An 11,841-nucleotide genomic window follows, 5' to 3' on the forward strand; every position below is an offset into this window, starting at 1 on the left:
TATTTTGTTGAATCTAGTGTACGGTACGTATATACATGATAGCACGCCATTAAAACATGAACGTACGTGAAAACATATATATATTCATCATGTTTGTGAAATGAATTCTTCATTAAGATAGAATGGTTTATTTCTATTTTCACTTGAAATCGAGATGGTCATATTTCTAGATCGACTTTGTCTGCTTAAATACTATCTAACAAATTATGAAGTACTATCACATCATTTTGTAAAACAATGCGTTGTAAAAATTATTATAATACCCCTAACAACACTCTTACTAATTATGCAAGCTGTAATTTTACACTTAATTAGATTTTCTCAAGACAACGTTTTTCCTTTTTAATTTTATTTAATTTTTAACTATTGGCCTAGTCGTGAACCTTTTTTTTTTCTTTAAAAAAAAAAGTTGGTTGATAATCTCCTTGTTAGGGATCACGAGTGGATGGTATCAAGGGTGGAGCTCGTTCACGTTGGCCACTTTAGAGTTTGTAAATTCTCTAGATAGCCCTTCTTTTTTGCTATATTATATATATCAACAGAAAATGAAAAACATAAAACATAAAACAAATTAAAAAAAGGTGGACCTCTAAATAATATATTTCTTGTATGGCTTCTCCATTCTTAACCTATTTTTGTTCTTGCTGCTTACTTTACTTTGACAACTATAATCTTAAATTTCTGATTTTGATGCTTTTTTGTAGAATTTTTTTTTTGAAAATATTTTTCTGCGTAAGGAAAATCACAATATATATATTTCACTTAATTATATTAGACTTTAAATTACAAAATGTCCCGATCAAGTCCCAACGGGGACTTGATAGAGTCCCGTGAGTCCCGACCGAGTACTAGTGGGGTCTTGGGCGGGTTCTAGGTAGGTCCCATGCACGTCCCGACGACGTCTCGGCTGAGTCTATCGATTTGAGAATGAGATATTCAAACTCGAAAAATAGTTTACGGTTTTCAAAAATAAAAACCACTTTTGGAAAAATTAAAGAAAAATTTTCGGTCAAACGAAATATATTTTCTGTTGACTATTATTTTATATTGCACCAAACACCAAAAAATACAAAAAACATTTTTCAGAAATCATTTTACAGCATACAATTGACCCACTTAGCCCCCAAAGAAAATGGATTTAATTTCACAAAGGAGTTTTTTTTTTTTTTTTTTTTTTTTTTTTTTTTTTAACGTTCATATTTAATAATTTCATTCTCTATTTTTCTCATGAAAATTTTTTTACCATGAAAAAAACTACAGAAAATTTGCTGCAGTTTTTTCCAACCAATACTTGATTTTTTTTTTTTTTTTAAAAAAAAAAAACAAGATTCAATGATTAATTGAGACTATCTTGTCCACATTGTAAGACATTTTTATTATTATTATTCAGCAGTGAAAGATAATTGGGAGATAAATATATAATTTATAGCATTATTCTTTGACTTTGTTATGGCCCTCAAAGCGTCATAAATGGCCCCCTCATCACTTGGAATAAAAGGAGTCGGAAACTTAAAACCTTCGATCGCCGGCGCCGTTTCACATGACAATTAATACGTAGGTTGTTGAACTTCCTGATTATACAAACCTTAGTAATTTTTTCTGTTTCTTTCTTCCTCTTCATGATGTCATGGCCTGGTAAGGACAATGGGATCGTCAGGGACTCAGGATGTTCTTTCTTGACTTTGCAAATATGCATTAATTAATATTGTAACAAAAAATAAAACGTTTTACTTTTTAAAGTCTATATATATATATATATTGGAGAATGAGATCGATGTTTGGAATTTAGAAATGAGTTGATTCATGATTTGTGAATTACATTAATGGAGTATGCAGGCAAACCATCGTGTGACAACCACAATGCAAAGACGGATATATGGACGTGCAACTAATGTTGTCATCCGCCCTCTCGATGAGGAAAGAGCGGTTCAAGCTGCTTCTGATCTTCTCGGTGAGCTTTTTGTCTTCATCGTAATCTCTCTCTCTCTCTCTCTCTCTCTCTCTCTCTCTATATATATATATATATATAGTTGCAGGAAATATAAGTAGAATATTATAAGGTGTGGTGCATATATGTGAACCTATAGGTTGCAGGCATTGGTTTGATGTATGAGGTGCATAGAAGTTCTAGAGCAGATGCTAGAAAGGAGGAATAAAGGAAGCAAGAATTAGAGGTAATTGTTTGTCTTAATTCTTCATCCTTTTATTTTAGCTGATCTGGTCAAAAGAAATGAAAAAGAAGATTTAAAAAATGGTGGGTTTTACTTTAGATAGAAAGAACAAAATATTACCACATCAACAGGCAAACAACAAAAGATCACATCTAATGAGTGAAAGGTATAATTCTATTGACTACAAGTCTACAATGATTTCTGTCGTCTCAGACTGACTAATTGTCTTTAAATTTTGTTTCATTTGCACAGAAAAGGAAACAAAGTGTACTTTATTTATGAGCTGATCAATATGTTTATAATCATTTTTAGAGTAGAGATTGCATGTTGAATTGGCTTTGTTTCAAGTTTGAAGGACAGAGATTCTAGTAATTTTGATGTTCCGATTGCTAGCAATTCAAATAGCAAATATGAGATAGCCTTTTATAAAACCCACTTGTCTGAGCAGGTCTTGAGCAGTCTGGCTTTTGCTCAAACAGGTGAATTCCATAAAAACTCTCTCACATTTGCTATCCGAATTGTTAGCAATTCAGACAGCAAATATGAGAGAGCTTTTATAAAACCTACTTGTCTGAGCAGGTCTTTGGTAGTCTGCCCTTTGCTCAAATAAGTGAGCTTCATAAAAACTCTCACATTTGCTGTTCGGATTGCTAGCAATTCAAATAGTAAATATGAGAGAGCTTTTATAAAACCTACTTGCCTGAGCAGGTCTTTGGTAGTCTGCCCTTTGCTCAAATAGGTGAGCTCCATAAAAACTCTCTCACATTTGCTGTTCGGATTGCTAGCAATTCAGATAGTAAATATAAGAGAACCTTTATAAAACCCACTTATCTGAGCATGTCTTGGCCAGTTTGCCCTTTGCTCAAACAGGTAAGCTCCATAAAAATTCTTTCAGATTTACTATCTGAATTGCTAGCAATCCAAACGCAACCGGATCCATAATTCAATGGTTGAATTGGTTGGTCATTTTGGTTCAGCTCAGCTATATCCACCTCACAAAAATGTCTATAAATAAGGCTAATGCATGCCATCCTAATTTATTGAATTGCTGTGTCATCTCTGATTATCATAACTCCCTCAATCAAAAGGGTTTCACCATAACACCATTATGAGGCACTAAAAAACCAAAAAACCTAAGCAGCCCTTCATTGAAAAATCTAGTATAATCTTGAAGGTTACATCTATGATCAGTTTAGGGTTTAGGGTTTAAACCCTAAAAAGCTAACAATGCTATTATTGATGTTATTAACTTCACCAGTTTCTCAAGAGTATTGCCTTTCTTTTCCTGTTATATCACTCTTTTCTTCTTCTTAATTAGCTATATATTTCGCCAAATTGACAGAAATAGCAGGCCCAACTGCTGTTTCTGTAGCAATCTAATAATATTGTACACTTGAACACATGACTAGGCACTGAAGCAAAAGAATCAGGATTTAGAAAGACAAGTGGGACTTCTGAACTACAAACTGCAATTTGCTGAGGGTTTAAGAAGCTTTTCAGATTTCTTCAAACTCTGGCGTGCCGATGCATTTGAAGAAATCAACTCAGCAAGCTCCGGCTGATCTCACTGCACTTCTCTGATTCTTACACAATTATATATATATATATATATATTTGGTCATGCGAATCAGAAGCTTGGCTTCAGAAATGTCATGGCCAAAATGGAGTTTTTGATATTGCTGAAAGTTTTCTAAATGAAACCCAACTGAGCCGGTTGAATTTTTTCCTCACGCCCACATTTTTTCATGAAGAAAGTACTCCATGACGAAGGTTACCAACTTTTTTTTATGTATCCTCCTCTGATGTTTGAAGATGCAGAATTTCAAACAAAACTATCTTAGGAAATAAGATTGATACATATTACATATATCACTACAAGAAATTGCCAACCCCAAAGTCAACGCTAATGTTAAAAGAAAATTAAATATCAGCATCGACCAAAAAAAAAAAAGAGTCAACGCGCCGCTAATAGCCTAGCACTAATTTTTTTCCCTGGCTGATCAAGAGCAGTTGGGAAACGAACCATTCAAACGAAATAGAAGAGAAAAAAGTCGTGGAGATTGATCCGGCATTTAGCACTAGGAAACTGTTCTAACAAAATCCTCTTAGTCCAAATCTTGGGATAAAATTTGGAAGGCAAAGATCCAAACTTCTTGCTTGGAAAATAGTGTGGAGAGTCTTGCTTGTTCAAGAAAAACTGGGAACTTTTATTCAATAAGAAGAGAAAATCTTTGTTCCCATACCAAACTCCACTCAACTAAGGTATGTCTCTGGTGAAAAAGGCTTCATAGAGAGCATGTTAACATCAAATTGAGCTTATTAAGTATGAAACAAAAAATGATGTAGAATAATAGAGAAATCTCATACATTTACAGATTGCCAACCAGAAATTGAAAGTTTTCCACCCACAAAACTCTAGGCTCCTACACAAAATCCTAGTATTTAGTGTACAGGAAGGGCCTACAGTGCAGCAACACCACTGAGCAAGACGAAAGTTAAATGGAATGGCATTTTAGTGTTGCAGATTCCAGTCACAGACAACATCACCAAGGAATCATGGAATATTTATTCTTCAGTCAAGTTCCAGGACTACTTTACCGGGAATGTGCCTCCTGTCTTTCGCCTCATGAGCCTCTCTCACCTGTGTGATGGGAAATGTTTTCTCAACGGGTATTTTCAGCTTTCCAGCTTCAGAGAGTCTGCGGATCTCATTTAAACCTTCTGAGTCAGCCCTCATAAAAGTCCACCAATATTCTGCACCATCAAGAGAGAAACGGAGGCATTGGTTAATTGACATTAAGGTGATTGCACAAGTTAACACGGGTGGTACAATGACCAAAATGAAGATTTGTTATTTATAGCATTTGTAGGCAGAAATTACTATGATGAACAACTGACTATCTTCAACAATGCACATGCAAACACATAATAAGGACAACAGAGAGAGAGAGAGAATTTACATGGAATTACCACCCGATACTAAAATTCTAAGTCGAAAAACATAGATTTTCAGCTGAACTAGTGTAAAACTCAATATTGAGAGAGAGAGAGAGAGAGAGAGAGAGAGAGAGAGCTTTATTTATATATAGTTATATACCTCTTAAAAGAGACAAACTCTAGTTGACTTCTACGCATCTACTTTTACCCAATGGCAGAAATTAAATCCTAGCAGTCAAGGAAATATGCTTTTCATTGAATATGTTACCAGTAGTGCCCATTGCCTGATAAGGGAAAAGGAGCACTTAAATGTAGTATCCTTCTCTTTATCCTTCAAAGCCAATTATTCTTGAGCATTCTTTTGATTGCTAGGGTAAATACAGAATTTCAGACAGACCTTTCAAAGACATCACAAGTCCACTTGCCAAATATTCTGAAAGATGTATATCTAAATCACGCTAGAAACAAACCATTTGGAAGGCATAGGATTAGACAGTGCAGAGGCTGCATGCATAATAAGGAAACCTAAATAGACAATAGAATTGTCATTTGGAATCCCATGAAAGGCGGCATTAAAATTTGGCATGTTTTCATTATGAAAATTAGACGTATATTAACAGAGAGCTAAAGTAGAGCTGCAGACATGTGTTAACAATCCAGGTTACACCATGGAGGATAATAGAGAGTGGATAGCTAAATTCCTTCATCTGGTAGACTGGTAGGGAGTGTTATAAAGGATGAGAAAGTTTAGCATGCCCTAATCAATGAATTTCATTTTTAAACCTGAAGAATCTCTTTAGCAGAAGGTTGTTCTTCTCCTAGAATCAACGAACACCAGGTATAGTCAAAGTTTATCATTTCTATAAAAATAATAATAATAAAAAAAAAAAATTAAAAAAGACACACACACACTAAAACTAGGCTCTACAAAAAGCGACAAAGGACGGTGTTATTCCTAAAAATTAATACTTAATAATTGGTGGAGGAAGTTACCTCAGTTCTCTGGAGATCTTTTCACAATGTTTAGACTATGTTTTAATATATATATAAATAATTCATTTCATTGATGAGCGCAGAACAATGTTTAGACTATATTTCCGTATTTATTGTTTATCAAACTAGAAATGCATGATGCATCAGATCATAAACTATGGTCAATAAACTAAGAAACGAACAAAAAGATTGCAATAAAAAAATATTTCATGTATGATCATATTTTCCCTCCTTACTTCCTCCTTTTGTTGCCTTCTACATGATGTTATTAGGAAATTGGGTTTTAGGAAATTGGGTTTGTAAATTGATGAAAAGTTTATAAACAACCTATTCTGAGGCTAAAAGAGGGAATTTTAATTTAGCATTTAATTTTACTTGAGAAATTATAAAATGTTCAAATAACATATAATTAATATAAACAAATATTCTGCTAAAACGATGAGAAAGTAGCGTATAGAATTTACCTATTCCATGAGAATAACGGTATTGAATTTGTTTCTTCAGCAAAATAGCTGTAGCTATAGGAAGCCCAACAGCTAGCCCGTACCTATCAGTCAATGATGCTGCCTCACCCTACAATAAAAGAGGCTAAAACCCTTAAATGCTTATCAGGCAGCATTCAGGAAAGAAGCCTATAGAATTCCTATTAGAGAAAACCAAACAACTATCTCCTACCTGAAGTGTCATATAGTGTCCACCTCTCTTCAAAAAATTGATGCCTAGTCTTTCTGTTTCCGGTACACCAATAGTGTCCAAAACAGCATCAAACTTCCCTTTTATTGCCAATTCAAGGTCCTGTAAATTGAAGACAAAAAAAATAAATAAATAAATAAATTAAAATTTTAAAATAATAATTAATCCTGGTCCCCCGTCTTCAATCAAATCCACTATCTACATAAGGTATCTGAATTTCAAACGGCTTGTATATGCACTGAAAGGACAAATAATGACCTCAGCAGTGTAGTCAACTGCCTGCTCAGCACCAGCTGCCATTAATCTATCTATGCTTTGACTTCCACAAGTAGTTGTAACATGGCACCCTGCAGCTACAGAAATCTGGATTGCAGAAAAACCTACTGCTCCTCCACCACCCACCACTAATAGTCTTTGCCTGTGAAGATGAGACTGAGGATAGAATTATGAGGGGATACATGACAGACAATTTACCATACAGAACATATGGTAACTTTCAAGTTGAAATCATATCTTCACATGTTTCATCGTCTTCTATAAAGTTCATGTAAAAGTATACATTAGACTAATATAAATTGCTATCAAAATAAGAATGCATGCCAGTTTCTAAACTCTTTTATTCGTACTAATCTTATCAGCCCATTCCCAATAAAGCGATACTTGCAATGAAAAGAAATAAAGGCTAGAAAAGCACCAATCATGGCCAATACTTTTTAAATAAGTATGTCCATATTGAAACAATGAACTCAAACAAGCTATGTTCTGACAACTTCCAGAACTATACAATTTTGTAAAAATGATATCATTGTAAAACGATGGTCCAAATTCTTGAAATAATTGTCTTTTAAGTCTTTCGGACATTTTGTGGAGAAAACTCCACCATCTACAATGGTGACAGCTTTGTGCCTTCAATACTACAGAAAACAAAATGAAAATGAAACATCTAACAACATACAAAGTAACTTGTTGTTAATACAACTCGATAAAGGAATTAGCTAAGATACATGCAACAACAGTATTTTTTATTAAAAACAAAAGGAAAAAGAGCAAACCATACCCTTCAGTTATTCTAGCAGTACTTTTTAAAGCACGCCATGCTGTCAGCGCAGCAAAAGGAATGGCACTTGCCTCCTAGGAGAACAAAAACATACACAAAGTCAAACTCTATAGTTACAAGCATATATACAAATTTAAATATTTATCAATCATGTGATTTGATTAACCATATATTGAGAGCTATAGTTAGGGCACGTGGCATTCCCAAATAAGTAATCTGGGTCACTACAAGAAATGTTATCATCAGTTCTATTACTACTGCTTTAATGGTTTCTCACATGATAGTACCAAATTAAATGCTAAAACAAGTTGTGAAACAGCAACTACAGCTTTTGCAACGAATCTTACTGAAGAGGCAGTTCTCAGAATCCAAAATACAACTCATCAACCACACAGTCTAGAGACATAACTTTTTTTTCTTTTTCTTTTTTCTTCCTTTTTGTAATTTCCAGAAGTGAATTTTTTTGTAGCTTTTTTTTTTTCATCTCATAAATCACCTGATTTAGCAGGTAGTGAATCTTAGACATCAATTTTCAGCAAGATGGACAAAAGGACAAGAAGTCTATTGAAATAATACAGTATACAACCTTCAGTTGGGACAGTAACAGATTTTGTACTTGCTATAAAAATGTTCACTCACATGAGATAAAAAGTAACATCAACAATTCTTCAACTAAAACACAAAACACTCCAAAATTTACCACATGTGAAACTGCTACAGGTTTTGGAGCAAGCTCCTCTTCAGAAAGAATTGCATAGTCAGCATAAGTACCCCTAACGGCAGTTGGATGCAGTGCACCAAAAACTTCTTGCCCAACACTTAGTGACCGAACTGAAGCTCCAATCGCTGTAACTTCACCACTAATATCACGACCCAAAATGAGAGGTAGAAGTTGCTGAAATACGGAACGACCATAGCCTGATCGCATCTGAAAACATTACAATCTAAAAAATTCAATATGTACTAAATTCAACACATGATTGAAGGGTCTAAAACTCATAGTAAAAGAAAAGGGGGGAAGAGTTCAGCACTGACCAGAGTTAATCTATATTTTGAGAATGCACAGGGATCATGGTTTTTTTTTTTTTTAGAAAAAAAAAAAAAAAAAAAAAAAAAAAAAAAACCTATGCCATTATAATGGTGTGAAATAGGTGGCATCCAAGTTATTTAAAAGAGAATATATCCTATAAGGTAAGTTTAAAATTAATATTAGATATTTCAGATAATATTATTTACAGTTTAAGTCTACTCAACTGCAGGAAAGGACTCGTCACTCTTAGGTACGTTAGTCAAGCTTAGAAAATAGCTCTCTACACTCGGCTCAATCTCATAGCATGATTGACAGCAACTAATTTACCAAACTGCAAGTGCCAGGTTTCTGGCACCACTGGCAAATGGGGCCCTGAACAAAACTGAAGAATGCATTGGATTTTCCCTTTGATCATGGCAGAACTGGATAGACCAACTGCGACCTGAATTAGCTCATGACTTGAGCCTACCCTCATGTGCTGCATACTGGGCAAAGTATTATATCTTGTTTGTGAATCTATACTCTGTATTGGGTACAGAAAAAGTATATAAGAGAAGCCACCTAGCTAGTAGGAACAAAAAGAACATGAAAGCATGATAACTAATCCCCAAAGGAGAAACTAAAGCAGCTGTCCAAAGACACAAGATGTTGAAAAATAAAGACCTAATCTCCTCTAAAGTCCTCTCACGATTCTCAAAACTTTTACCATTCATTTTCTTCCATAGACACCACAAAAGACACGAAGACACTATCTTCCACACAATAGAGTGCTGCCACCGGCAGTCCACCAAAAAGCATACAAGCCGACTACTCGTCTAGGCATAACCCAAGACAACCCAAAACAACTAAAGAAAACATTCTAAATGACACAAGCAACCTTACAATAAAGAAGAAGGTGGTCCACGGATTCCCCATTCCTTTTACACATACAACACCTGTCAATCATAATGATGCGCCGCCGACCATGGTAAGAATCTTCCATAGGGCCACTGACCAAACACAAAAGGCCATCATCAATGGAACCTTAGTCGACCAAACACTCTTCCAAGTGAAATGGAAACCATCATTACAACCCATGACACTGTAAAAGAATTTAACACAAAACAACCCTCTTTGAAAGGAGTCCACCACAGCTTGTCCTCTCCTTCCCGTCTCATTCAAGTAAATACAACACCCTGAAGAACGAGGCAAAGGCATCCACCTCTCAATCATGAGCCGCTCTAGCAAGGCTCACGTTCACTTAATACCACCTCCAGAAAATGATATTTAAACCGACCAAGCTCAATTGGTAGAATGGAATTGTGAAGGACTGTGTTGGGATTTTTCCTGAAAGATATCCTTAGGTTGCTGGTTCGACATGTTGGAATTAAAAATAAAAATTAAAGTATTTATTAGAAATATATTAAAATATTCAACTGAAAACACAATATTAGAACCTTAATAATTAGAAAATAGAAAGCCAGCACGTTTCTGAAAAAAAAAAAAAAAAAAAAAAAATTGATTACAGACACTAAAAACAAAAAGAAAAAATTGATGATAACATATTAGTTAACGTTACTTTCCTCTTCTTTAGCTATAACTTTCCTTTTTCCTAATATTTAGTCTCTCGAGGAGTGTTACCAATTATTGAGATTACAACTGCACCATAACCATATCCAATCCAGATTGTGGCTCCAAGGGGGGTACCCGTCTAGCTATCCAAGTAACTCAAGGAAAGACCATAACCACAGAACATAAGACCACACATTATTCATTTCTTTCTCTATCAGCATCTCTTTTGGCTTGATATGAACATTAAATACCACGAAGAAAGTCCAGCATAGGTCAGTCATAGCACATAAATAACTGACAAATGGCTATTAGATTAGTAACACAAATTTTGATAAATACAAATTTGGACCATTTCTTGATTTATGCGTGTCATCCTTGTGCAAGGGCCATGCTAATCTTTTCTGTATCGTTCTAATTCAAATAAGTCTATATGTCCATCCTCGCTAGCAAAACCATTTTTTTTATTTCCATCTCATTCGTCATTCAACCATCTTTAATCCCCACAAAAAACACTCTCTCATTGGAGTATAAAAAGAGGAAAATATCCAATTAACCAATCTAGTCGTAAAAGTAGAAATTATGACATTCCATGAATTTAAATATGTTCTCTGAATGCACCCCATCAACAATTGAATTGCCATTAATCAACAAAAATCCTCAAAGAGAATCAATCCCAGATAAACAAAACTCGAGGTATAAAAGAGCGTAAAAAGAGAAAGAGTGCTTACTCTGGTATCGAGCGGGTTAATGGAGACGGCACGAGCGCGGACGAGGACCTCATTGGGCTTGAGATTGGGAACTTCCACATCGGGCCGCAGCTCCAGCACCTCCGGCCCACCGAACCGCGGCAGCACCACCGCCCGGCAGCTCGTAACCACGCCTCTCACCCCCAGAGCCTTTCGATTCCCGGCAATTATTCTGAAGCTCTGAGACCTCCGTAGAATTCGCATTTTTTGTTGTGAGATGAGAGAAGTTTGTATTTGTTAGAGAATTGCAGAGAGAAAGAAGGAAGCGGGCTTAGGGTTTCAGAAAATGGGGAAGGAAACGAGAAAATAGAAGCGAAGTGGACTGAGTGAGGGGAGTGCAGAGTGAAGACGTGTCTGTGTTTTGGTCCGCAGGGATGGCGGAACTTCATCACGTTGCGTTATGAGGGAGGTTGGGATCGTTGCTAACGTGCGCATTGGGGGTGGTCGTTTGGATAAAAAGCCATGGCTTTCCCATTGGGGTTTGACTGCGTCTAATTTTACATGTTAAACCAATAGCACGATGCCGCGTGTAAAAACTAAGAACTATCTTTGTTATAGTTACTAGGGGCATGTCAAAATAGAAAGCCTTTCTACGGACATGTAAAAAAAAAAAAAATCTATCACATTAGTTAAATAAATTTAAGAGAAATGCTACTTAGTATT

General features: G+C 35.4%; 1 protein-coding gene and 2 pseudogenes across 2 annotated transcripts; 1 reads left to right on the forward strand and 2 right to left on the reverse strand.

The window, feature by feature from the left end:
• Positions 1–1,644: 1,644 nt before the first annotated feature.
• LOC132174465 (uncharacterized) lies at positions 1,645–3,733 on the forward strand (annotated as a pseudogene).
• Positions 3,734–4,354: 621 nt separating this feature from the next.
• LOC132176310 (GroES-like zinc-binding alcohol dehydrogenase family protein) lies at positions 4,355–11,635 on the reverse strand. Of its 2 annotated transcripts, XM_059588477.2 has the most exons (7): positions 11,161–11,635; positions 8,552–8,779; positions 7,852–7,925; positions 7,053–7,212; positions 6,777–6,896; positions 6,566–6,674; positions 4,355–4,925 (listed from the first exon to the last, which is right to left on the reverse strand). In XM_059588477.2, the coding sequence occupies exons 1-7, from the start codon at positions 11,380–11,382 to the stop codon at positions 4,744–4,746; spliced, it is 1,095 nt and encodes a 364-aa protein (XP_059444460.1). In that variant the 5' UTR covers positions 11,383–11,635; the 3' UTR covers positions 4,355–4,743. The 2 variants fall into 2 exon arrangements, with proteins under 2 accessions (XP_059444460.1, XP_059444461.1); XM_059588478.2 differs by lacking the exon at positions 7,852–7,925 and having other exon boundaries at positions 7,053–7,226.
• LOC132176752 (U6 spliceosomal RNA) lies at positions 10,770–10,879 on the reverse strand (annotated as a pseudogene).
• Positions 11,636–11,841: the final 206 nt, after the last annotated feature.

This window comes from Corylus avellana, chromosome 3 (assembly GCF_965113065.1).
Source record: "Corylus avellana chromosome 3, dhCorAvel1.hap1.2, whole genome shotgun sequence".
Lineage (NCBI taxonomy): Eukaryota > Viridiplantae > Streptophyta > Magnoliopsida > Fagales > Betulaceae > Corylus > Corylus avellana.

Excerpts from the sequence above, each read along its gene's own strand:
- LOC132176310 (XM_059588477.2), bottom strand. The coding sequence starts at position 11,382 with ATGCGAATTCTACGGAGGTCTCAGAGCTTCAGAATAATTGCCGGGAAT. Across the intron at positions 7,213-7,851 it reads ACTGCTAGAATAACTGAAGG|GCAAAGACTATTAGTGGTGG; the intron begins GTATGGTTTGCT and ends TCATCTTCACAG. Across the intron at positions 6,897-7,052 it reads CAGTTGACTACACTGCTGAG|GACCTTGAATTGGCAATAAA; the intron begins GTCATTATTTGT and ends TTCAATTTACAG.